Genomic DNA, 26,832 nt, shown 5'->3' on the forward strand with positions numbered 1-26,832 from the left:
ACCACTAAGCTACGCCTTCCTCCCCAGCACCCCAACCCCACTGAAGTAGATGTTTGACTCTTTTTTTTTTTTTTTTCATTTTTAAAATTATTTATTTATTTATTTTTAGTTCTTTTTTGTTTTGTTGGGGGAGGTAGGTAGGTTTACTTGTTTATTTATTTAATGGAGGTACTGGGGATTGAACCTAGGACCTCATGCATGCTAAGCATGTGCTCTACCACTTGAGCTATACCACCACCCCCACTCACTCCATTTTTAACAAACTGGAAAACTTACTGTATAATGGTTAACAGTGATTTCTTTTATGGTTAAAAAAAAGCAATGTTTTGGAGTTTGGGGGTTTTCTTTTAAGTATAGTTGCTTTACAGTATTTTGTAAGTTACAGGTGTACAATATAGTAATTCACAACTTTTAAAGGTTATACTCCATTTATAGGTATTATAAAATATTGGCATATACCCTGTGTTGTACAGTAGATCCTCATAGCTTATTGGATACCCAGTAGTCTGTAACTCTTACTCGTCTACCCCTCTGTTGCCCCTCCCTACTTCCCTCTCCCCACTGGTAACCACTCATTTGTTCCTTGTGAGTCTGCTTTAAAAAGCTGAGTTGAAAATGTTCTTTCTGCTCTTACTAATATAGAGCCAATAATTACTTAGAAGCCACCATTTCTAATGGAAAGGATGGCCCTTCTGAAAGTTCTTGCTGCTCTTTCCTGCTTCCCACGGATTCCTCAGCACAGGGCTTCTCTGGCACGTGTCAGCACCCCTGGGACACGTTCATAACTGGTCTGGTTTTGCTTCCAGTAGTAACTTTGGGATGTGTTGGCCTTTTCTTCTCTCTTAGTATTTGTGCCTTTCTGGTGCTTTTTTCTCACCTGACGCTCCACAAGCACCAGCTTTCAAAAGCAGCTATGTTTCCCCTGCACAAAGGGGCCTTTGGGAAGCACAGGTGGAGGCAAGGCCATTATTCACAGCTCACTGCCTTTGTGTGCCAGAAACTTCCCTGGTGACTGCTGACCAACACGACTGGCCACCTTTTCTATTTTTGTGTCTCCAGTGGGCCAACTTGAAACATAATTTCTGCATCAGAGCTAGCCTCAAAAATTACCCTACAAGTCCCTCAATTTTATTTTACTTTATTTTTCTCAGCGGAGGTACTGGGGATTGAACCCCAGACCTCATGCATGCCAAGCATGCACTCTACCACTGAGCTGTACCCTCCCCACTCAACTTTAAAATATAGCCTTTTACAGTCATCTTTCTTAGAATCATTGTAACACAGAGTAAGATTCTATATTCTGAACAATAAGATTAGAGAAAAGGAAGAAAGAACCTGGTCTTTGAAGTTGTGAATTTCATCTAGAACACTCTAATGGCCTTTAAAACTTTTTTTTTTTCCTATTTTCTGACTCTTGGATGAACCTGCCATTAACCGACAATGAAACTTTGTCCCCCATTTCCTTATCTTCTATATAAAGATATTTAACTTAGATTTCAAATTTTGGGGTTTCCTAGGAAAGACGGTAGAGTTTTGGAAGCTACAGGTTGTAGGCCCCACACGTGATAGCCTAAAGAGGAACAGCCACACACAAGGCCAGGGAACCTCATTCTGTTCAGAGCTTCCTCAGAAACGCTGGTGGTGGCTGGCGGGGCAGACTTCTAATGCTCTTCATAATTGCAGTAGGCCATGATTTGGGTAATTCTGAGAACTGGACACTCCCGCTCCAGGGTTTGGAAGATGAAAAGGAGGCCTCTGAGAATGAAACGGACATGGAAGACCCCAGAGAGATCCAGGATGACTCCTGGCGTAAAAGGAGAGAGAGCGAGGAGCCCTCATCCCCTCAGTCCCTTTGTCACCTGGTGCCCCCAGCACCAGGGCCCGAGCGCTCTGGCTGTGAGACCCCCGTCAGCGTGGACTCCATCCCACTGGAGTGGGATCACACAGGTGACGTGGGGGGCTCGTCCTCTCACGAAGACGACGAGGAGGGCCCGTTCTACAGTGCTCTGTCAGGTACGGACCCGTCCGGCTAAGTTCCCAGCCCCTGAGCCACACGGCCAGCTCGGGATCGAAGTCCAGCGCCCAGCTGACCCAGACTTCGTGTGGCTTCCCGTGTTCTGTCCTCCCACCTTTGACCTACCTGCAGGTCAGCTCACTGCCATCCCTGGGGGAATGAGAGGGAGAGAGAGAAGAAACTCATGCTGGGTCGTGAAGGCTCTTCACTGATGGCTCTGGATATATGGGAGCTCATTGGTGAACTTCTCAGTCAAGTTTTTCAGATGAAACATCCATAGATTTCCTCTGTTCTGTCTGTGCACTTGCCCTCCCCCACCACGGCTTCAGTCAGTCAGGAGTTGGCTGAAGAAAATCCTGGCTTTTTAAAGGTTTTTCATGAAACAGATAAAGGGTAGTTACGTTTCTCCTCCCTGGTGACAATGTTTCTATTGTTTTAATACTTGGGCATTCATCTACAGACGCCTGCAGCAAGGAAAATGACATTGTTCTTTTTCAGATGTAGAAATCCCCGAAAATCCTGAGGCCTATCTTAAAATGACCACAAAAACTTTGAAAGCGTCTTCTGGTAGGCCCCTGCCCGTGCATGTGTCTCAACATGGCAGCCCCCTGTGGCGCACACCGCATCCTAAACCTCGCTCCCGCGTCATGTCTGACCCTGCCTCTGTGCACACCATGCGCCTTGGTCCTCGTGTCATGGTGTATTCGCACTGCCATACTCACACGTAGCTGCGTGCTCCATACAAAACCCGCCCAGACCAGAGCAGTCCCCACGCCATCCCCCACCCCGACCCCAGGCCTGTGCAGAAGGGAATTTTTCACGGTGCCTTTTTGTATTTATATTGTCCCTCCATCTAACTCAAGTCCTTTGGCATGAGCCAAGCTTTCTTCATGGTGGCTTGGTTTGGAACTGTTACCTTGCTTACGGTGATTTCCTGGGAACAGAGTGGGGAGGTGGGGCGGGGGGGTGCGTGCTGTTGCCTTTGCCGCAGGAGAAGACACCTTCCTTTCCTTGACTTGCAGCTCCGACCTTTATTCCCTACCCGAGGCCCACCTACAGTGGTGAGGTGGCGCCACAAGCAGCCCTTTGGTCCCCAAGTCCATCCTCATGTTCATTCTTCCCATCGTTCCTGAGAGGCCTTCAGTCCCCTTGGCCCACGGACCTGGCCACACTGCCAGTGCTCCCACCACAGAGACCCCAGCTCCAAAAGGCCACTCACCCACAGCAGATCATCTGTTTGTTATGCTCCATCGTGAACCCATCTAGTGAAGGCCCAGTGTCGCTCAGTTGCATGAGTCTCATTTCATTCCCTTCTGGGACATACTGACATTTTGCAAACATGCATGCTTTGCAAGGAAAGCTGCAGAATTCATGTTATACTGTAACCTGATGCCATGTTACCCATGACCTTTTTTGTGTAACTAAATACGAATCCTTTGGTTGGAAAGGATGGACTGTCACTTGCTATTTATTTGTTTCAGGTAAATCCATTTCTGAAGGCCACTCGTGGCATGTTCCTGACAGCCCTTCCTGCCCCAAGCGTCATTACAAGCAAATGGGAGGTGATAGGAACGTACAGCCCAGTGCCCCTGATTCCAGCACCCCTTATAAACCAGCCTATGTAAGTGTTGCCTCCACTGGGAGTATAACCCAAGTGCATGAGTAGTAGTTAAAATTTTTAAAGAGAGATTTGGGTGTATGCTGTGTGTGCTGACTCCCCAGGCATATTTTTGAGTTGATTTTCCCATGGTGAGGGCATCTCTGCTGAACTGTCCATACTTCATTAGAACTCTGGCAAAACTGACTAGACTTAGAGATAAGTGTCTGGCTAAACACCATCTTTGAGTGTTGACATGGTATGACCGTGATTATTACTGTTGAGTCAGTCATCCCTGCAAACAGTGGAGATGCAAAGTGCTGGCTTTCCTGAGCTGCTCCTGAGCTCCCAAACCTTATTATTGTTATATTTATCTTGACTACACATCCTATTAAAAAAATTGTGACTTCATATTCAGAAAGATTTCACAATGTGCTGTGGTAGACCTGGGTTTGGTTCCCAGCCCTAACAATCAATTGTTCTAAGGCTGTAAACACTTTACCTTGCCTCTATAAGCCTTCCACACCTGAGGATAAACACGTCTTACATAATTGTTGTTAGGTTTAATGTGTATGAAGGTATAAAGAAGGCCCTCAGAAGTGGTCACCATTATTATTACTGCCAGCCAGCCTAGGATTTCATGTTGGCCCCAGATCATTCTCAGTACGGAGAATTAGTGACGAGCAAGTTGAAATTAAAATGTTTTGTACATTTTTGGTGTCATCTCTTAGAGAAACCAAAAGCCATGTAAGCGTCACTAGATCAGTCCTCAGAGTGCCCTCTTTGTGTAGGGGTGCATATTGCCAGATAGTTGGAGAAGAGTCCGCTGGTGTAGTCATTTGATAATGGGTTGTCTGTGCCCAACTCAGAACCTCTTCCTCCTGCTCAGCGAGCAGTGTCATTTTTCATCTGCCCCTCTGTGGTGGGGAATAAGACCTGGCAGTCCTGGGGACAGAGACCCCCGCACCTCACCTTTGTTTTGCACCCAGGGCCGTGTGGTTTGGCCTTTCCCGATGACTGTGCCTGTGCTCCTCGCCTGGCCACTTTCAAAAGCTCAGCCTTTTTTGTGTGTGTCTGCAGCCACAAATCTGAAGGGTTTTGTTTTTTTTTTCATTCCACACAAATAGGCCATATGGACACAATCCATAGAAAAGCACGGCTTTTCTAAAAACGGATGCATTTATTTTTGGAAAGGCCTGAGACAACAGCCCAGCCAGCTCTATGATAACAGAAGCGTCAGTATGTGCAGTGAAAGATAAACGCTCGATGATGAATGACCCTGGGAGGCGGATTTGTCCTCTGTGTGTTTCTGATTCCCGGTGACGATAATGCCGGTCACAGAGTGACTGGGAGGGATGACTAAAATTTTGTAAAACACTGTGCACATGTAGAAGGGCTAACGCAGTAACAGTCTGGCAAGCTTAACGATGCTCTTTGCATAGTTCGTCTGAGGGGCGTTAGGAAGCCTCAAATCAAATCAGGCCTTTTATCCCCAGTGTTGACATCTCACCTGCTTTCCCTCCCTGAGGCTTGGCTGAGGCTTTATTTCTACCATCAGCTTTGCTGCCAGCCATCCACCAAAGTGCCTCTGTATTCCCAGCAAGTTGCCCTTCGAAGGAAAGGGCACCCATATCATCATTTCTTACCTGTTAATATGAAGCAGGACATTCTTCAGACCGCCTTTAACATGTATAGATGGTAACATAAAAATTGTCTCATTCTAGGTAAAGCTGCTGTTATCTCCAGGCGCTGATGGGGACAAGGAAGACCCACGAGTCCTGAACGGCAGCCCCCAGCAAGAAGACGAGGGCCTGGCCGCTCTCACCGGGCAGCAGTCAGGTACAGTTAAATCAGGTGGTTGTTAAGATGTAGAGACTGTATTTGGGGTTGGTTGGATATTTACTTTATTAGGGGGTTTTTTTGGTTTTTTTTTTTTTTTTTTTTTTTTTTTTTGGTGTGGGAAGGTAATTAGATTTACTTATAAATATTTTTAGAGAAGGTACTGGGGATTGAACCCAAGACCTTGTGTGTGCTAAGCATGTGCTCTACCACTTGAGCTGTGCCCTCCCCTTGGTTGGATATCTGCTTTAAGTCATTGCTCGACAGAAAATTAATTAGGAATTGACCAACTATATAATTCGTAAACTTGGCCTGCAGCAGCCAGTGTTATTTTAGAACCAGCTGACTTGTACTTATGAACAGATTCCTAGGCTGTTCACTTTACCTTTGAAGCTATTTATTGACAAAAGGACCCTCGTGTGATGAAGTGCCTGTTTTCACCGGCATGACTTCACTTGTATGTAAAGTTCACACAAAGATGATGATCAGAGTTGTCAGGTGCCTCCTCATGAGACCATGAAAGTAATGACTCAGCTGAGTCTAGAGCCAAGCTCATAGCCTTGACCTGACCGTTCATGACCGGAGAACGTGCCTCACAAACGGCGTGCACGGGAGCGCTGAACGTGGGACCCCAGCGCCCCCCACCTCCTTCCCGCCTTCGTGGGGATGGCGGCCCAGGCCTTGAGCCGGAGCGAGGGAAGTGTGCAGCTCCATACTCGGGGGAAGTGATAACCCCCACACCTCCTGCAAGGAGCAGCCCTTACAGGTTTTGTCACAGTGACCCCGAATTAGTTGGAAGCAGAGAAATCTGTTTACGTTATTGCTTCTTTTTATTGGTGGCTTTTTGTTCCAGGTGCCTTTGACAGATGGGAGCTGATCCAAGCGCAGGAACTTCACAGTAAACTCAGACTAAAACAAAGCCTGCAGCAGCTGAACTCTGATATCAGCGACGTCACCACCTGGCTGGAAAAAACCCAAGCGGAGCTAGAGACGTTAAAGCTGGCCAAGCCTCCCTCTGACGTGCAGGAGCTGGAACTGCGGGTGAAGAGGCTGAAGGTGAGTGAGAGCGTGGAGGGGCAGAGGGATTCAGAACGCGCGTGCTGATGCGGGCGGCGCGTCAGGGAGGCCTGTAGCACGTCGTGTGTGGTGGTGGGCAGTCCCTCCCGCTTCACTTCTGTGACTGGCAGGGACCCCAGCGCAGCCTTGTTACTCCACCCTGAGGAGCACCCACAGGTGACCCCAAAGCCCAGAGCAGCGCTGGGGAGGTGTGACTCTGATCTGACTTCAGAGGCATCCCTGGGGCATGAGTGGCCGTGACCAGGTGTAACACTCCCTTCCAAACTATGTGCAGCCAAGACTTGGGGGGAAGTGTTGAGGCTGGGGAGGAGGACCAGCTTACCCGTGAGGATTCTGCGACCTGATCTGGTTACTCTGCTACGCAGTGAGGGTCTGTCACCCACACAGTCCTTGCCCCACTGGGCGCAGGGAGGGGTGTCCATTGTGAGCCCTGAACATGAGCTGGGCTCCTAAGAGGACCCAGGGCAGGGGTTCTGTGGTACCCAGGCAGTCTTCACGTTTGTGCTGTTGTTTTACTGTGTGCATGTCAGGGGTTACCATTCATTCTAAGAATGATACTTCTGTGATGCATAAGGGGACATGCAGGGTAGCCACATGGGCCTTACGTGCGAGGCTTTTTAACCTGATCCAGACACGGTAAGTCGACCAGGGGTCAGCAGGGTCTGTTCACGCCTCCGGTGCAGCTGGTTCACCAGGAGACAGGCCTCCACTCTCAGCCTGGTCTGCTGGCCGCCAAGCTGTGACCTTGTAAGGCAGCTCCCCCACCTGATGCTTCTCAGCCAGTCACAGGCGACGTTGCCCTTGTATCTGGGGCCACGGCTTGGAGAAGTGTTTGGAAGATCCGTTCCCCACCGAGGTTCAAAATGAACCCTGTGTCACTAATTTCCAAGTGCCTGACCCAAGCTTTTCCCTCTGTGGTAGGAGATAGTAAAAGCCTTTGACACCTACAAGGCATTATTGGTCTCTGTCAACGTGAGCAGCAAGGAATTTCTGCAGACCGAGAGCACCGACTCCAAAGAGCTCCAAGACAGAGTCGGCCAGCTGAGCCTGCGCTGGGACGCAGCCCAGGGCGCCGTGGAGAGCTGGAGAGCGGGCTTGCGGCAGTCACTCATGCAGTGCCAGGTACGCTGACTCAGCACCCAGCCATCCCCAGCCGGCACCCAAGGCCCAGTCCCGGGCAGAGCCAGGCCCGCGTGGGTGGGGGAAGCAGATATTTATATCATCGTCAGGCTGCTCTGGAGCAGACAAATATGGCTTGTGTTAGGAAGCATGTGCTTTACCGTTTGTTTCCAAAGAGGCCCACCTGCTGTCTCAGGGACCTGATACTTGCCCTGCGTTTCCCAGTCTGTTGCCCAGACCCACCCATGGTCTAAGGATTCCAACAAGGGTTCCAGTAATGTCACACCAATGTTGCTGCATGTCTGTCCTTTGTCAGGAAGACTGGATAGTAGAGTGATTAAGAGACCTGGCCCTGGAACAAGGAGCAGTTTAACCAGCTCTGTAGCTTTAGTGTGACTGTGTGCAAATCACTGAACCTTCTAGACCTCAGTTTTCTCATCTGAGAAATGGGAATACTAGTGCCTCCCGCACAGGGTTCTTTTTAGGACTACATGCATATAACCTTAATCTAGTACCTGACACATAGTAAATGCTCAGCCCACTTAGCTCTGACCCCATCATAGAGAACATGAGCCCACATGCAGCCCTGTCCCTGGGCCACAGCCTGTCCTATTGGGGTGTCTCCCTTGAACAGTGAATCCAGCAGATTTGTTGAGGAATTTGTGTGGCCTTCCTATGTAATACCAGGTGTGGCATTCTGAGCCCCACCTTTCTGTCAGCACTTTTCACTTTGCACAATTCACCATGCCTCCTAGGACTGTGGCAAGCGTGCCCACCTCTGCTTTCCCTGGGGGTCCCTGGCATTTAGTTTAAATCTAGCCCTTTTACTCACTGGCTAAAGACGAGAAGAGCAGATGATGATGATGGGTTAGAAACAGCAAGCCACTTCCCAGCACACCCGCCTTTGTAGTCTAAGAAAGGGCAAAGCCATGACGTCTGTTGTTTTTAAGGACTTCCACCAGCTGAGTCAAAACTTGCTGCTGTGGTTAGCGAGCGCCGAGAGCCGGCGACAGGAGGCTCATGTCGCTGACCCAGAAGCAGATCCCCAGGTTCTCCTGGCGTATCAGGAAGAGCTGATGGTAAGTTTTGTCCTCCATTGTCCTGCACTCCCACTGGCCTCTTCGGGAGGTCAGGAGTTAGGTGGCCTCGCCTGGCATTTCTGGGACCAACACCCTCATGGTGTTCTGGCCTCGTGTTCCAGTTGGTGTCTATGGAGCATCCCTTCGTTGTTCTGAAGCGGGATGAGAGCAGGGACCAAGAGCCATGGTCCAGAGCAGGAAGGCTTCAGGACTCTCAGAAACTGGGGGAGCAGGTGTTTAGCAGGATCCTGAGAAACTTAAGGCTGTTTGCAGTACTTTTCCCTCATGAATATGGCTCACGTGGGGGGCAACATGGTGCTCAGCGGCCCCGCAGCTGTGATGAGCTGCATGAGTTTTCTGTATCCACGTAGCACAGTCTTGCCTCTTGGAGGGCAGTTGTGTTTTCAAGTATTTATTTCACCACCAAACCAAGATGAGAGCCATGTTTTCTCACTTGCACTTAAAGTGACATTTTTATCCATATATTTGAATGTGGTTTAATTTAAATAGCTAACACTTAATCAAAGTGCTGGTCACTATTTAAAAAATATACTTTTGTACTAAAATCTTGTAAAGCCCCATTGTCCATTTACTCTGGGTTTTTTTTTTTTAATGGAGGTAGTGGAGCGTGACCCCAGGATGTCGGGCATGCTAAGCATGAGCTCCACCACTGAGCTGTTGCCCACTCACTCCTAGCCCCACTGTCCAGAGCCACTCTGTCCAATAGAACTTTCTGCAGTGATGGAAATGTTCCCTATCTGCGCCGTCCGATGTGACAGCTACTCGCTACGTTAGCAGTGGAGCACTTGAATTGTGGCTGTTGCGACTGACCCTGAACTTTTAATTGATATACGTAGCCATGTGTTATCTAGTGGCTACTGCATTAGACATCAAGCAGGACACTGCAAGCGGACTCACCTGATGCCTCTGTATTTCCGAATAATATGCTTAAGCTGCGCTTCCTCAGTGTACCCACTCAGATGTTCCATCAACTTCCTGCCATAGTGGATGAGGGCCTAGTCTTCCCACACCAACCCGTCAACTACTTTCCTCTAATTCCTCCAGCATCACAGTTGTTTCTAGAATGAGGAGGTCAGGTGTGACCCCTTTGCTTTCTGCATGATGCCAGGCTTGAAGGCAGACAGGCAGATAGGAGAGGAAGGCGGTTCTGGATTGAGGACCACCCATCATTCATCCTGGAACTTTCCCAGCACTGAGAAAGCTTCTTCCAGCCACAGTAGCTTCCCTTTTGATAAACAGCTGTTTCACACAGGTTTTTTTTTTTTTTAAGCAACTGGAAAAGGAGCTAGTGGAACGTCAACCTCAAGTAAAGTCCTTACAAGACATTTCCAACAGCCTTCTCATCAGGGGGCATGGAGAAGACTACATCGAGGCTAAAGAGAAGGTACATGTTATTGAGAAGAAACTCAAACAGTTACTTGAGCAAGTGTCTCAAGACTTACTGTTCCTGCAGCAAACCCAGGTGAGTCCCTTGGTGACTTTGAAATACAAAGATGTCCTATTAGATTCAAATGGGAAAGCAGTGCTGCAGGCTTGCTGTTGGGGAGGCCGTGGGCATGTGGCAGTAGTCAGAGTGGGCATGCTCCTTTCTAGCTGTGTGGCCTTAACAAGTCACCAAAGGTCTTGGAAGTCTTTCTGTCATTTGTTAAGAGGGAGATAACAGTAGCACCCATCAGTGTGGCTGGGGTTATGGAAAACAAGCCGGGCCCCTCTGCGTTTCTGCCTTCATGCCTTCACTTTTCTCCCATGACAGTTTCTAATCCCCTCACCATCCTGGTCACTCTCCTGATCATGCTCATTTGTCTGCTTTCTCCTCTAAAATGATCCGACTCAGAACAAATGGACCGTCCAACGCACAGCCTCTCCAGGTGTAGGGCAGGCCTTCCCCCCACTCTGGATATTTCCTCCTGTGCGGCCTGGACTGTAGGGCCACGTGATTACTCAGTACCCACAGAGAGCTCACTGTCAGGCCGTCCCCACAACGTGTGCTATGGGTTTTTAATGCAGGTGGCTGGCCTCCCCTTGTTTGAGGGAGGCCCTGTTAGAGGGGGAGTGAGAGTACTAGAAGCCCCTACTTCAAGAAAGATCAGAGTCAGGGAGGAATGAGCGATGCAATGAAGAGCCTGCAGGACGCACATTTGTTGTGCTCTTGAGACCACTCAGAGCCTTCTCTTTCCCCGAACTGAACTCTTGGGGTGTGGATTTCAGAACCCAGACTCATCTCTGCCCAGCTTGGACGAGGTAGATGCTGGACAGCCTCTAGCCGCATCTGCGCCAGCTCCCCAAGCCAAGGTGAGAGCCCCTCTCTGCCCGGAGAGCCGCACTGGGGATTTCACAGTTGCTGCGATGACGGAACCTGGGCCTCCAGGGCCCCATGCGGTATTTCATAATAGCCCAGATCTGCTTCAGCCTGCTGTTCAGTGGAGGGGCTCACTCCAAAGAAACATTAAAATACTTTTAAAGAGCTGATTCCACAGCTGTCTTCTGCTCAGTACTTTCCTTTCGGATCGTGGTGGTTGTGGAAGCTGGGAGCCCTCCCAGCGTTGCTGAAGGGGCTTCCTCGTCGCTCCATCAACAGGTCGGCGGGCTGGAGTATGACACTCATTATTTTAACCCAGTTATTTCTGACCTCAGAGAGTTTAGTCTCAAATGTATTACTCTAGTCTCAAAAGCTTGGCAGGAAGACAACCTAAGCAAAGGTGTGTAATTTAAGAAGGAAGAACATGTCATCATTGACGGGGCTAAACTATCTTTAGTTTACTAACTGGCTTATTTTTATCCAGCAGTTGGGAGCAGAGAGAATTACAAAAGACAAGAACAGGACAGACAGCAGGTAAGGGTACTCCAGTGGCAGCAGTGCGGTCCCCTTGTCACATGCTCACCGCAGCCGTCTTGCCAATGCCAGTGTCAAGGTCTTTGTAAAAACTGGTTTTCTGGTTTTCTTCCATTTGGAAGGGGTTGGGCTTCTCTTCCAAAACTGAACCCCAGCTGTTGGCCCTGTTTTAATCTCAGGTCCTAGATGTCTGTCTTGACACACGCAGGGGTCAGGTGACGTGGGCGGGTTTTGCCTCTGGACCCTCCTGAGCAGCTCTCCACCTCCTCTGTTGGCAGGGTGCCCGGCCCCGCTGGCCCCGGCAGCTCACGGCCCCAGCGCTCCTTCCTCTCGCGGGTGATCAGGGCGGCGCTGCCCCTCCAGCTGCTGCTCCTCCTGCTGCTGCTCCTGGCCTGCCTGCTGCCCTCCTCCGAAGAGGACTACAGCTGTACTCAGGCCAACAACTTTGCGAGGTCCTTCTACCCCATGCTGAGGTACACCAACGGGCCACCCCCCACATAAAGGCTCGGCCTGGCCTGCAGCGCCGTACCACCACCTGTTTACACAGGGTCGGACACACGGCCCCAGGCCAACCTGTGAGTGACTCTGAGTGTTGGTCCAGGGACATACCTGCTGTGGACACCTCCCTTCTGGGCTTGACCAGAGAGAGGTCTTTCGGGACCCAGGGCAGCTTTCAAATGATCTTCCCCGGGGTAGGGAACCCGGGCGGTAGTTACCACGGGCAGTTTGGCAAAGCTAGCTGATTGGTTTCATGATCTCTGGAAACTGCAGTTTCCTAAAGAGCCAGGCACTTTGTAAATTCTGATTTGGAAAACCACATTATTAAAGTGTAGCAAAATATGATCAATGAACAACAGAGTGTTCGTCACATATATTATGGAAACAAACAAGCAGATTCTGCCTTAGAAATGGTTCAGAAACTCACATGTACCCTTGGCTGACTGAAACAATCATGTTTAAAATGTTTAGAATTAATTTTACTCCAATCAGCCAGCAATCTTGAGCTATAGGTTATAAAACCAAAATGTTCTGTTCAGTACGTAGGTAGGTCTGCTCTTTTATATTGCTTTAAAATTTTTAAAGAAATTATATTGCATGGATGTGGTTATTTGTGCATATTTTTTTAACAATCCAGAATCTGTATGAATAATGTAAACTTTGATTTTTTTAAAAAAATCAGATTTTAGCTTGAGCTTTTGACTAATGTACAGTAAATGCCAAACTACATACTTGGTAGTGACATTTTTGTAAGTTAATTTTGTAAGACTTTTCACATTTAAAATGATGCTTCAGGTTTGTTTAACTGGCCACGGGGTGGGGGTTGGTACAGAAACCTTAAGCTGTTTGTGGTATGTACAACTCAGCTATTTCTCATTAAAACAAGACAAAAATGCCATACTTTTGTCATACTGGATTATATTACAAAACAGTTAAATGTTATATATAACCTTCCATAGAGCAAAAATTATTTTTCAAATATCTGGGGGATTCATGGGTTTTACTAATTTTGAGCTAAGCTTTATAGTCTACTTATTTAACTTTGTACAGAATAACTTACGAGGTCTAGAAACCCACAACCCGTATAGGTGGAGATTACCCTGTGTGGGAGCCTCCAGTGCTGTAGGGGGCGCTGAGGCCAACACAGTGTAGAACGTGGCCATGAAAGGAAGGACCATTTCACCCACATTTTTCTATTGCCAGCTCTCTCTCCAGAGCGAACTAACACATACTATTTAACAAACGCTACAGACAAAGCCATCCACCTTCCGCACAATTCCAGCACCACTGTTCCCCACCTAAACAAAGAGTGTGATTAGAAGTTACTGATCCACTTCCTTGGTTACCTGCTTCTAACCTGCATCTCTTGACACTTGGGAGACACCATGGTCTCAGAGCAACCTCGGTCCCTCCCTCCTCCACAAAGTGCAAACCTGGGGGACGTCAAGGAAGCTTGTCAGGAGGTGCAGCTCAGACGTCAGCGCCCGTGGCCCTTCTGTGGTCAGACACCTGGGACATGTGCAGTTCACCAGCAGCTTTACTGAATGAAGAGACCCTGTCATCTGTCTTCTCTTTACCAAATCGTTGGAAGGGATATGGAGGCAAAGGTTCTTTTTTTACCGTGCGACTTCAGTCTTTTAATTCTAAAGTAATTCATCACTTTTCATGGACTACAATAATCCTGAAGGGAAATTTAAGTAACAGTGTTGCCCACACTTTAAGCCCTTGAGTTGGTTGGTTAGAAAGTCCTTGCTCCAGCTTCACCAGAGGCAAAAGGCAGAATCTCTACCTCCTTCCCTTCCTTCCAGCCCAAAGGAGGTGACTGTCCTAGAGACCTTTTCTGTCCATAAGGAGGGACTCTGGGGGCAAGCCCAAGATGCAAAGAAAGGAAAGTGCTGTTTGCATTTTTAAGTCTGACAATGCTCATCAGTTCTCAGGATAAAAGCCTTTGCGTCTCGAGTCTGTACTCCAGGCTTCTACCCCAGGGGAAGCCTTCCCCCACTCAAAGCTCAGTGTATTCCCTAGCTCTTGTTATGAGATGTGATCTGTGTTTCACACCTTCAAGAGGCTTTGCATCTTCCATTCCCTACTTGCAAAAGAAATTTTCAAATGACTCTTGGCACTAAGTTAACTTCAGTATGAATCAAATACTTTTCTCTCCATCCCTAATAGGGTATAATACTAATTGACTCAGATGAGGTAATGACAGAAAATCTACCCACAAAACTGACGAGCCGCATCCCAGGACTTTTTTATGTGTGAGCTGCAATTGTATTTTGAGCACACAGTGCCTACGGTCATAAATCACAAATACGAGGCTAGCTGACTAAAGATTAAATTGCTGCTTATTAAAAAGTCATCAACAGTTTGTCAGAGATTCTTAACTCTTGCACTTGTATGTAAGCATTTTGTTTATGTACCTTGTTCCAGGAAAGGTGTCTGTGGTTTTCATCAAATTCTTAAAAGGCTCTGCAAACCTAAAATGGGATAGAATTCAGAATAGAATTGGTACACAGACTACTTCACCTAATTACTGTAAGTTTATACTCCCAACAAAAACCAAAATTATGAAAAACACTTTATTTAGCTTATGTCACGTTAAACTTATTTCTGCAACAGTTCCATGGACATTAAAGGCATATAGCAAAGAAAAAGTAGTACCTGGAGAATAGAAAGCAGATCTCAAAATCTACTTTCACACAACAGCAAACATTCATTTGTCAAAAGGCCCAAATTTAAAAGCCTGCTTAATGATGCAAAGCATTCATCGGACAAAAATGACAAGTTACAGGCAGCCAGCGGGCTCTGAGGTACACAGGACCACTGAATAGCAAAGTTATAGGACCAACAGTCATGGCATTTAGACACCCAGTACAGACTGCAGTCACAAGAGCTGATCTGGGCTTGCCTAGGCAGACCTACCCCCTTCCTGTAAAGGAAGCCCACCGTCACATAGCACTGACTAGCCCCACAAGTGAAGAGGACCCTTGCAATTAAAAGAAAAAAGACCCTCAACTCCAATGCAACAAAAAGGGTTATAAGAATAATATCGCAGGGGATGCACATCTTAGAGCTGCCACTGGAGCAAAAATTCCAGCAACTTGGAGAGCTATAAACACAATAAATGCATGTATTTTGCACAGTGGTAGACCAGACTCCATGGGGAAGCATCACTGCCTAAAAGGTGCGAGAATGTTACACAAGTAAGTATCCAGGAACTACTTCACAGCAATACATCTGGGGAAGGCAGTAACAGCCAGGAGGAGGTGACAGAAGGACCACCCATGAGCTTATGAGCCCAGGATGAGAGGGGAGGAATGATACAATTCATCCTATTTTTTCCCACCTGTCACAGCTGCTATTCGGTAACGTTCATGCAGACCCCATCTAAACTGAAGGCAGATGGTACAGGAGGAGGCAGCCGTAACTCTCCTTGATGAGCTGAGACTCAGCTCGAGCAGCAGACTCCTAAAGTAAGTCCTGCGGAAGGAAGAGTGCTGGCCAGGCAGGCAGAAGACCTGAGTTCTGGTCCAAGCTTTGCCATAGTAGTTTTATGACCTTGAGCGGGTCCACATACCCCTCTGGGCTTTAACTGACACACGTATGAAAGATGAGACTGGGCTTCTTGTCTACAGGGATGTGCTGGAAATTGGACAGGCAGGTGCCACAAGCCAAGCCCCACTTAAACCAGAGTAGCTGTGCGTGTCAGATGGCATTTGATGGATTCTGCAGCCTAAAAATATTTTTTCTTCAGTTTTTTTAAACTGCGTGATTTCCTTCAGCACTGGAACTGCCTGTGGTCAACTCTGTCATTTACTCCCTATGTGACCTTAAGCAAGTCTACTTAGACTCTCTAGTTTCCATAGCCAGCAAATTGGGATAACAGCAATTATTATGAGCATTAAATGTGAATGTACGAGGCACTTATCACTGTGTCTGGCACACAGTGTTTCACAAACGTTATTTTTAGGTAATAAACAATGTATTTTTATAATTACCTTCACATAACCTTTATTATATTTAAGACTTTTAGCATCTTAAGGAAATGTGTTAAATCTTATTAAATAAAAATGTTTTAGTGGGGAGCGTATAGCTCAGTGGTAGAGTGTGTGCCTAGCATGCATGAGGTCCAGGGTTCAATCCTCAGTACCTCCATTAAAAATAAACCTCATTACCTCCCCCCACCAAAAACTTTAAAAAATGTTTTGTTTCAAAGTAGACCTAAAAACTGAAGGTTCACCCTTGAATTTGAAAAACTCAATATATGCAAGTTTCTTAGCAGATTTAAGTAACAACCAAACTGTTTTCACATGCTAGAAAATTCTGGAATTGCTTCCACTTAGCTTATATATTTGAATATATAACGTAGGTCTGCCAAGAATTGGGAACTGATTTTTTTTAACTGAAATAAAAAATAATTGCCCTTCTAGCTGAGTTAGCCCATGAAGTAATCCAGATGAAGACTGTCTCACCAACGAGCTTTTGCTGACTTCGCATTGTTTGTTTCTAATATCGTTAAGACCCTCCAGAAATGTTATTAAGCTGACAATGTTCTGTTCTTACCGCATTGTTTTTGAAGAAAAACCTCTTCAAAATTATTTTAGGGTCAAATCTTTTGTATTTAGTCCCAGTGGACAGTGAGCACGTGACAGGCCTGAGGCCAGAGGACGTGGTGAGGACAGAGGGAATGCAGGCGGAACGTGTGAAAACTCACGGTGTGGCTCTCCGGAGGCAGCCTGCGCGGTCGTCTTTTGGGGCTGCCAGCTCGCTCCCAGGAACCTGTGTGAACACTGTTCTAATGTTTTCTGCATTAAGAATAGTCCATGTTAATTATTTTATTAAAGTGTGTCTATATGATCCCATATTAGACACTCATGTTTTTGGAATTTAGCTCAAAACTCACTCATCTTCCACAAAGAAGTTTCTAGTATTAAACGATTGCTCACAGACCAAAATGAGGGGAAGGGATCTTGCCATACGAGTCTAAGACAAAGCTGAGGGTCACTTTTCCATGATATATAAAATGTACTTGGGTGGGGTTTTTTTTCAATACTCTATTTAATTCTCATTTACAGTTGTCAGGTCCTATTCCTCCTAGGTAACTCCTTTTAAAAACTGAACTTGAAGACACAAATCCTTGCTTAGCTATGGGAGAATTTTAAATTGCCTGTGGACCACTTTGTGGGGAGGGACAGTTAGAGACCCTCACAAAAGACGACTTTCAAAAGAAAGCACTATTAAAGAGAAGTGACTAATCTTTAAAGTGGACACGGGGGTTTACCCAAAACCCATAAAAACAGCAGCCTGACTCTGCACACTGGGCTCATCCTTAGGGACACATCTGGAGCTAATGGGAACAGATTCGAAACACTCACCTGGAAGGGGGAAAGGGCCCTAAATAGTCAAAAGAACACCACCTTTAAACCATAGACCATATCATCTCAACTGCCTGCTTGGCCCAGACCACAGGCGCGGCCTCTCAGGTTGGACTGAGTAACCTGTATTCCCAGTGCACCCAGCTGAGACCTCAGCCAAGAAGAAGTGACCAAAATTGTTACCTCCTGTTCGCGGGCTAAATCCAAATGCAGTGGAACAAGCCGCCCAGAGAAGCATGCAGGAGTGTCTGTGGAGGATGAGCAGTGGGCACGTGTGGGCGAGCACACGGGGCTGGCACAGACAGGTGCTTGGACACCTGGGACCAATCTGGTACCCACTTTGGCATCAAAACCAACCTGCAAAGCCTCACTACTTACTAACGGGGCAGTAGCTTGGACCTCATTCTGTTTTGGTTTTTGTTTTTTCAACCTGGTGGTCTCTCTTAGAAATACAATTAAGTCACTCCACGCGGCTGCCTTCTTTGCCTCCACTTCCTGCTCTGTAGCCTCGTCTCCTTGTTTGTCGGCGAGGAGGATTCTGAGCTGGCCAGAAAGAAAGAAAATTTACCTTCTGAAAAACACTGCTTCCCTGGAGTCCAGCTTCTTTCCTGTACTGAGTCTCACTGAGGCTGCAACACTGAGTCACTAAGAAAAATTTCAAATCACCTCAGAATACGGACAGCTGTGCTGTCTAGGTATGTGGCCAAGTGTTTCTGATACAGCTTTGCTCAACTTTTTTAGTAAAACTGCACTGATACCAAAATTAAGAATTATTCAAGATCACCTTAGAAGAAACCAACCTTACGTTATTGATTATAATCTTCCTAATGACTAGGTTTAATTTGGCTGGCACACTCCATATTTACCATTTTCAACAAGAAAATACATGAATCCCCTACCACGTGGTAATTTTTTAAAATATCGCAAAAATCACACATGATTAACTCCTCCCTTCCAAAGCATAGCTGTAACTCATTTTATGCATTCACTATGTTCCTGAAAATTTGTACAAAATTTTCAGTTTTTAAAAAGTGAGTTAAAATTGTGATTTCAGAGGTGCTTTGTCATTGTGTCCTATTTAAATTCCACGTGAAATAAGAACTAATATTTTAGTAAGTTTATTTCACCCAGCCCGTCATATAAATGTTTTCTGATAAGAAAATATTTTAAAAGACCCCTAGGGTACAAAAGAATTCTCTCTAGCTATAAATAATTACCCCTAAATATTTCTTTTTTAAACAGAGTTCACAATCTTGTTCAAGTGGTGTGGCTATCCGTTCTATACAGTTTGGCCCTGAACCTGACATGCTGATGTGTATGTAGCTGTTCATCCTTCCGTAGGAGCACGCCTCACACACACAGCCTGAAGTGTCCCTGTCTGTCCTGGGTGGCTGGTGTGGCAGTTGTGGCTGCCCCAGGGATGCACACTCACAGGAGAAACCCCATTCCTACAAATACTGGTCCATTCCTCTAGCACACATGCTGGGTCCCTTGGGACAAGAGAGTTTTATGAAAGAGCAATTCCATGGCGGGGAAGTGGGGAGGGCAAAGCTCAGTGCTAGAGGGCATGCTTAGCATGCACAAGGTCCTAGGTTCAAGCCCCAGTACCTCCATTAAAAGGTGTGTGTGGGGGGCCAATCCCAGGATTCCAGGGGCAGGGGTATGTAAATCCACACTCCTCCATGAAGGTGATCACACAGACACACAGCCCCCCAAATAATTCGCAGGCTCTCTAAATCAAGAGGGGTGGACCTGCATGAAGATGGCAGCAAGGTCCTAGCTTGTCCACTGGCTCCCTAGATCACGTTCCCTCTGGCCTTAGACAGAGTCACGGTGACATCCGTCCTCATGGGCCTGTGAGGTAGGTGTGTGGAACCAGTTAGTTGATTATCATCGTGGTTTTCAATCCTACAATCAAGTGGTCAGGAGGCAGCATACGAAGGACTGTTGGAAGGGGCAGGTTAAGTCGCTACATTCTCCTCCCTTTCTACTTGACAACCCTTCCAGGTCAGGTTTCCACCATTCACCCCAAAACCTGTAAGATGATGTTTTCCAAAGGGCAGAAGGGAGATGGGAAGTAAGAGAGAGCCCAGTGAGATCCCATGAGGCCAAGCAAGACATAAACTGCATTCAGCCGTGCCCCCTGGTGACAGAAAACACTGGTCTTCTCACTCTGCCTCCCAGGAGGTGGGGAGGTCAGGGAAGGACAGTACCGACCGAGCCTGGTGTGACCGACTGCACAGCAGAAGGCCTGAGAAGCCCACCCACCCCTGACAGGCTCCTGATTCCCGCTGGAGTTCACGCTGCAGCCTCCGATCTCCTCTGCAGCCTGTCACACCTCAGGGCTGGGCACACTGAGCCTGGGGGTTCTGGGAGCCCTCTTTGCTCTCACTCACTTCCACTGGGCTGCGCTCTGGCCCTGTGACCAAGGACTTGCTGTTGTGAAGTGTGTGGGCGTTCAGCATCTCCAGCAGCAGGTCGTAGACGGGGACCATGTTTTTGCACTTCATGTTGAGCAGGTGTTCCATGCCCCTGTTACTAAAAGGACAAAGAGGTGCTGAGATTCCTTCCTGAAGGAGCCATGGGAGGTCTGACATCTTCTCCAACTCTCAACAGAGCCAGCTCTCCACCCCCACCCTGCACTTCCCCCAGCCTTTATTCTCCAGTTCCTGCAACTGGTTCAATGATCTACACATAACGGTGAGGACAGTGTCCTGTGGGCCCTGGTGTCCCACCACCCACCACCCACCCGCAATGGCCCGACAGTACCCAGCATCACCGAGTGTGATGGGGTCTCGCTGTTCACCACAGTTAAGGTCTATAGACTCTGCAAACACTGAATGACCAAGCATGGAACCCTGCTACCAGGAGAGATACAGGGTTAGGTTCCTGAGAGTTCCTGGTCCCAACATCTTCATCAGCCCATTAACACATAACTTTTTAAAATCTGTTTATTGTTTCTTTAAATATTTAGATTGTTTAACATATGCTGTTGATTCATTAATATTTAACTCAGCCTATGGCACTAAAACTCATGCCTGAACGAAGCTTAACCTAATGTGTGTTTTCTGTGAGGCACCTCACAGCCTTCTTGTACTTAGGAGTACCTAGACAGTGCTATGCTTGGGGGTCATTTTCAGACAGTAAAATGTCCCACAAAGAAAAAAAATGCCAAAACAGGGCACTAACTAGACCACATAACAGGCCTTTGTTTGCAGTATGAGAACAGAAAGGAGAAGGCAGAGCATCACCTTGTTTGACTCCAGCTGGCACCGTAAGTATAGGCAACTCAAATTTTTTGCCACTCTGTGCATGTCCTCAAATGACCTTGGAAGTGCCGTGAGTACTAATTTTGGGGTTACAAATAAATTTTAGCAAGCAGGAAAATTTGCAAATAAGGAATCCACAAATAACGAGAATGGACTGACTCTGTTCTCCAAATGGCTGTGTGCTGTACAATCATTAAAGTGGAAACAGGCAAAATCCAGTTTCTCTTCCTCCCCCGTGTTAAAATCCTTGAGGTGTGTGTTGTCCTTTCTCACAGCCTCTAGACTTTCTTCCTCCTTCCATCATCACCTCCCCTTTTCCAGCCCCAGGACATAGCTGCCCTCATCCCGGAGGACACAAAGCACTGAGCTTCATGGTACCAGTACGAGGCCATCATTGGACACCATCCCTCTCCATCAGTGCATTTCCATTTCCTGAGTACACTCTACTCATGCCCTGCCTTCCCAAACCTACTGGGCTCACTAGTTCTCTTAGCTCTCACTCTCAGGGAAGACTTTGTGCACCTCCCCATATCACTGGCCTCAAGAGCAGCTCTAGAGGAGCTGGGTTTAACTTCTTCAAGAAAAGACCCCAGCTATATATAAAATAGATAAACAACAAGGTCCTACTGTATAGCACAGGGAACTATATTCAGTATCTTGTAATACCAATAATGAAAAAGAATATGTATATATAAACATATAACTGAATCACCATGCTGTACACTAGAATCTAACACAACACTGTAAATCACTTATACTTCAATTGGAAAAGAAAAAAAGGCCTCAGGACCCCAGCCCTGGGTAGTACAGGAAGAGGTCGCAGTTCACTTTAGTAGAGGAACTAACTGCCCTTTGCAGAACTCCATCAACAAGCTAAAAGCCCCAGCAACTGAGAAACAGATGGGCCACCACTGGAAAGTGCCACAAAGGTCCTGTAAGGACCATCTCACATTCAGTGCCCATTGTGTGCCGATCTTTGGTTACAAGCGTGGGCACTGATGGTGCACCCCCATTTCCTTTCAGCAGTTCATTTTCCTTTTAAGGTGGCAATTCTACCTTATCCATCTCAAACTTGCAAAACCCTTTTTCCAAAGCTCTTCACTCTCCTCTGAGCATGTGCACCACCCTTACCACCACCACCGCCGCCCCTGCAGTGGAGCGGCCCCCACAGGGATCATACCTGGCATGTCTGACATGAGAAAGGAGCATCAGGAGGTTAGCCAGGCGGACGGACTGCTGCTGGGAGGGGATTCCGCTCTTGGCAATCACCCAGACCAGCGCGTCGGTCACAGCGTTCAGCAGGTGAGTCAGCTTCCTGCTGCTCTCAGCCTCCTGGCTTGCGGCAGCTGAAGGGTACATACCTGGACAAAGAATAAAAGCCAAGAGTCATTGCTCTGAGAAAAGGAAACAGAAGTCATGTGCTCAGGCACTCAGCCTGTGTATGTTCTCCAGAAGGGAGGCCAGATGGATCTGGGTTGTCCTGACATCTGCATGTGGGGTGAAACCTTAAAAGTATGGCCTCACCTGTGCATGGTGTCCTTCCCTCTCCGAGAGCCTGCCCTGACACTGATCTGGAAGGGAAAGCCTAGCTGAATGCAGGCAGACCCAATGGACTCGCAGAGTGCCACCTGGCTGAGAACCGTGGCCGTGCCACAGCAGGGAATGTATTTAGTTGCCTCAAACCATTGCATTGTATATCAGCCACTGCAACAAATACCCGTATAGAGATGGTCAGGAGAGTAATTCAACTCTTAGCCCCTAGGAGGGCCCCTCTTCTAAAGGAAGCTTAATAGACACAAGCTAACGACTACAGCTATACAGCCCCCCGACCATGTGTGCCACATGAAGAAGCCACAGCAGGGCCACCGCCACCTCTGTCCAGGCCCTTGGCCTCTCACTGCAGGTGGCACCTTGCTGGGACAGGAAGACCACCAATTTGGAGTCAGACAGACCTACTTTATATGCACCATCTCTAGCCCTCTGACCCCGGACCAGTCACCCAGCTCCTCCAGCCTCAGCTCCTCACTGAGCAAAGCTTACAGGCATGTGTCTCCCAAGGTCCCCACGACCACCTCATGAGGAAGGTGCTTCCCCTAACCTGCCCTGCCCCAAGTTTCATTCCCCTCTGACTTTAGGATCTAAGATACTGCAGCCTCCCAACAGTTGCAAAATAACAGCTCAGTTAAATCTTGTCCTCACCGCCACCAACACTGACTCCTTGATTCTTGGCAGCATGAAGTAATTAGCTTCTCTTCCAGGCTTTCAGTTTCAAATAATAAATAGCAAATATGTGAAATCAAAAGGAAAGCTGACGTTTGACGGTAACGAGAATGAAGGATGGCTGGTACTCATCACCACAGAATTTGTTTTGAAAGTTTTTGTTCTCTACTTTTATTGGCATTTTCAGTTCAGTTAAGGCAACTCAGTTCAACACAGTTCAACATAGTTCAATTAAGACAAGGGACGTATTGAACCATAATTATGCCAGTGTAGTACTTTGCCACTTCCCTAGAGGCACATCCCTCCATAATGTCCTATGATGCAGTCTGCAGATATTCATCTTTGGCCCAGAAGCTGCTTCTCCAACCCACCTGCTCACCTTGTTCCTCACGGAGGCCCTTCTTGAGACCCGTTCCAAGTCCTCAAACCTCCCACTGTCCCCCAGAGCAGATGACTGCCCTCCCCCTGCCCCCACCCTCACCCAACATGCCCTTGAGAGCAAAGTGCAGATCATGTGGCTCCTTTTAATGACTTCCCAGCTCTTGGGGTAGAGACCAGACTACTTATTGCAGTTATCAAGGTACCAGGCCTCTCTCTACACTTTTCATTCTCAGTTCCCAGCCCACGTCACCTTGAACCCTACTTTCAATTCCTTGAACAGGTGATGCACTGACCATGCCGAGCTCTGCTAAGGCCCTTTCTCCCCTCCCTCTCTTCCTCCTCCTCCTCCTCTCCACCCTCCCTTTTCTTCCTTATCTACATCCATTCCTCCTTTAGAGTCCAGCCTGGTTATGAACTTCCCTGTAGAAGCTTCCCTGACCTCCCTTTCCCACGCTAAGTCTGGTTAAGGAACTTTCCTTCCATTACTAGTTTGTTGAGAGTTTTTAGTAGGAATTGGCCTTAGGTTTTGTCATACGCTTTCTCTGCACCTATTGGAATAATCATGTTTTTTCATTATTATTTTGTTAATATGTAAATTATGTTGATTGATTTTTAAATATTAAAGAACCCTTGTATTCCTGGGAAAAATCACACTTGTTTGTAATATATTATTGGATTCTATTTCAAAAAACTTTTTTTTTGAGAATTTTTGCATCTATGTACATGAGGGATATTGGTCTGTTGTCTTCTCTTCTTCCAATATTGTTGGTCTGGGTTTCCTATCAGAGTAATGCCGGCCTCACAGAATGAGTTGATCTTCAATTTTCTGCAAGAATATACACAAGCTTGGTATTTATCCCTTAAATGTTTGGTAGAATTCTTCCAGAAAAGCCATCTGGGCCTGGAGTTTTCTTTGTGGGAAGGTTTTTAACTACAAATTTAATTTCTTTGATAGATATATAGCTATTCAGAATTTAAGAAGTTTCTTCTTGATTGAGCTTCAGTAATTTGTGTTTCAAATAATTTGTCCATTTTATCTAATATTCAAATGTGTGTTCCATATTTTCTGTCTCTCTTTAACCTGCTCATACTTTCCTCTATTCCTGGGACATATGGAATATAGTTATAATAGTTTTCATGTCCTTGTCTATTAATTCTATCATCTGCATCATTTGGGGTCTTTTCCAACTATTGTTTTTTCCTCATTTTAGGTCATACATCCTGCTTCTCTGCGTGACTGCTAACTTTTGATTGGTTTTCCCTGTTAGCTGCTGGGTACTCTTCCATTCCATTAAATATTCTTGAGCTTCACTCTGGGATGCAGTTGAGTTACCTGGCAATAGTCTGATCCTAGAGACCCACTTTTAAGTTTCGTTTGGTAGGACCAGAGCAGCCTTCAGCCTAGGGCTCGCGTTACCTTGCTGCTGAGGCAATACTTCTCTGAGTACTAGAGCCAGCGTCCAGCGTAGCACAGGGTTTTCCCTGTGGCTGGTGAGAGAACAATCCCTGCCCCGTGTGAATGCCAGGGGTTGTTCTGCCTGTTCCTTTCTGGTTCTTTCCCGGTCCTAGGTTAGTTTCCAAATAAGCATAAGATTAGTGCCCAGTTGAAGATATGAAGGGGACCCTTGGCAGATAGTAGCTAACATTTGTAAATCTCAAATTCCCAAATTTATCCCTTCCCACCCCCTTTCCCCAGTAACCATAAGATTGTTTACTATGTCTGAGAGTTTGTTTCTGTTTTGTAGATGAGTTAAGAGTGTCTTTTTTTCTTTTTTTCAGATTCCACATACGAGCGATATCATATGGTATTTTTCTTTCTCTTTCTGGCTTACTTCACTTAGAATGACGATCTCTAGGTCTATCCATGTTGCTGCGAATGGCATTATTTCATTCTTTTTGTGGCTGAGTAGTATTCCATTGTATAAATATACCACAACTTCTTTATCCAGTCATCTAAATGTCGATGGACATTTAGGTTGTTTCCATGTCTTGGCTATTGTATATAGTGCTGCTGTGAACATTGGGGTGCTTGTGTCTTTTCAAATTAGAGTTCCCTCTGGATATATACCCAGAAGTGGGATTACTGGATCATATGGTAGGTCTATTTTTAGTTTTTTGAGGAATCTCCATACTGTTTTCCATAATGACTGCACCAAACTACATTCCCACCAGCAGTGTAAGAGGGTTCCCTTTTCTCCACACCCTCTCCAGCATTTATCATTCATAGACTTTTGAATAATGGCCATTCTGACTGGTATGAGGTGATATCTCATTGTAGTTTTGATTTGCATTTCTCTGATAATTAGTGATATTGAGCATTTTTCACGTGCCTTTTGGCCACCTGTATGTCTTCACTGGAGAATTGCTTGTTTATGTCCTCTGCCCATTGGGTTGTTTTATATATTTCATAGGGTTTTTTTAAAAATTTAAGATGGAAAAGTGGTTTCTGTCCCTGTATTTACATTAGTGCTACAAATTATTCAGGAAAAAAAAGCCTGTAACTTCAAATGCTTAAAATTTAGCATAGAAAGACTCACCTCTCCTGAAAAGTGGGAAATTTTCTGATAGAAACAGAACCCCATTTTCTGAACAGCAATGCTGAACAGAATAAACTCACTTTGAAAACTGTTATGATTACCAAGCCCCCCCCCAAAAAAAACCACTTTCTCAAAAGATTTCTTAAATTTGGATTTACTGTAAACAGATTCAACTCATCAACTCATTTACCACCATGGGTTGTAATTACATCACATGCCTGCCTCACCCTCTGTGATTCTGTTAACATGGCAGTTCCTTCAGATGCTGCAGGAGGAACACCTTGGCCTTAGTCTTTCTCATTTGCATAGATGATGTTTCTAGCTTCCCAACAATACAATATGATATCTCAGAGGCTGAAATGACTGTAAGGAGCTTTGCCAAACAGAAGGCTTCACACTGCAGTGTTGTAACCAGAAGCAAACTGCTTTCTAAGGAGCACTTCACTGCACAGAAAAGAATTCTAAGTTATTTCTGCAAGTAAGAGAGGCCCCATAATCTGGCATTTCATGGTCCTCCTGTGCCAAGGTGGGAATGTACTTTTCAGGCAAATTTTCCCTTTAACAAAGATGGAGATGAGAGTGAACATTTGAGGCAATGTCTGCAGGTAGATTCAAAGAGAAAATCAGAGTAAGTTGATTTTCTTCCACAATCAACTTCAATTGTCCCAGCTGGACATTTCCTACATGCACATCAACTTAATTACTAGTGTAAACTGGGCCTTCATATTGTTTTGTAAAAGGTGAATCATAACAACAAATGTCAAGAAGGTGCCAGAAGCCCCAAAGCACTTAGGAGTCTTCTTGGCTTTCCCTACAATTTTCATTTGTCCAACAGTTTACCATTTGTACTCACAAACTGTTTTCCAGAACTGGGGTAGGGAGTGTATTGGGTGCAAGGGAAATCTCTTGTCAAACAAGTATGGTTAGACTGGGATTCAAACAGGAAGTACCCAAAGGTTGTCTTCTTTAGGGT

At 46.4% G+C, this 26,832-nt stretch overlaps 2 protein-coding genes across 11 annotated transcripts in view; one reads left to right on the forward strand and one right to left on the reverse strand.

The window, feature by feature from the left end:
* The window catches only part of SYNE2 (spectrin repeat containing nuclear envelope protein 2), a 413,158-nt gene extending 400,942 nt beyond the window's left edge, over positions 1-12,216 (forward strand). For 6 of the 9 annotated variants that reach the window (XM_064486012.1, XM_031453835.2, XM_031453843.2 and 3 more), the window contains exons 106-116: positions 1,731-2,013; positions 2,513-2,581; positions 3,496-3,635; positions 5,336-5,450; positions 6,304-6,506; positions 7,449-7,649; positions 8,597-8,725; positions 10,017-10,208; positions 10,955-11,038; positions 11,530-11,579; positions 11,858-12,216. In XM_064486012.1, the coding sequence (XP_064342082.1) occupies positions 1,731-2,013; positions 2,513-2,581; positions 3,496-3,635; positions 5,336-5,450; positions 6,304-6,506; positions 7,449-7,649; positions 8,597-8,725; positions 10,017-10,208; positions 10,955-11,038; positions 11,530-11,579; positions 11,858-12,080 (1,689 nt within the window). In that variant the 3' untranslated portion in view covers positions 12,081-12,216. The remainder of the gene's footprint in view (positions 1-1,730; positions 2,014-2,512; positions 2,582-3,495; positions 3,636-5,335; positions 5,451-6,303; positions 6,507-7,448; positions 7,650-8,596; positions 8,726-10,016; positions 10,209-10,954; positions 11,039-11,529; positions 11,580-11,857) is intronic. The other 3 variants (XM_031453841.2, XM_064486013.1, XM_064486014.1) reach the window with 3 other exon arrangements.
* Positions 12,217-14,582: 2,366 nt separating this feature from the next.
* The window catches only part of ESR2 (estrogen receptor 2), a 48,925-nt gene continuing 36,675 nt past the window's right edge, over positions 14,583-26,832 (reverse strand). For both annotated transcript variants that reach the window (XM_064486015.1, XM_064486016.1), the window contains 3 exons: positions 21,902-22,082; positions 19,849-19,990; positions 14,583-17,995 (listed from right to left, as the gene is read on the reverse strand). In XM_064486015.1, coding sequence (XP_064342085.1) covers positions 17,519-17,995; positions 19,849-19,990; positions 21,902-22,082 — 800 coding nt within the window. In that variant the 3' untranslated portion in view covers positions 14,583-17,518. The remainder of the gene's footprint in view (positions 17,996-19,848; positions 19,991-21,901; positions 22,083-26,832) is intronic.

This window comes from Camelus dromedarius, chromosome 5 (assembly GCF_036321535.1).
Source record: "Camelus dromedarius isolate mCamDro1 chromosome 5, mCamDro1.pat, whole genome shotgun sequence".
NCBI classification, from domain to species: domain Eukaryota; kingdom Metazoa; phylum Chordata; class Mammalia; order Artiodactyla; family Camelidae; genus Camelus; species Camelus dromedarius.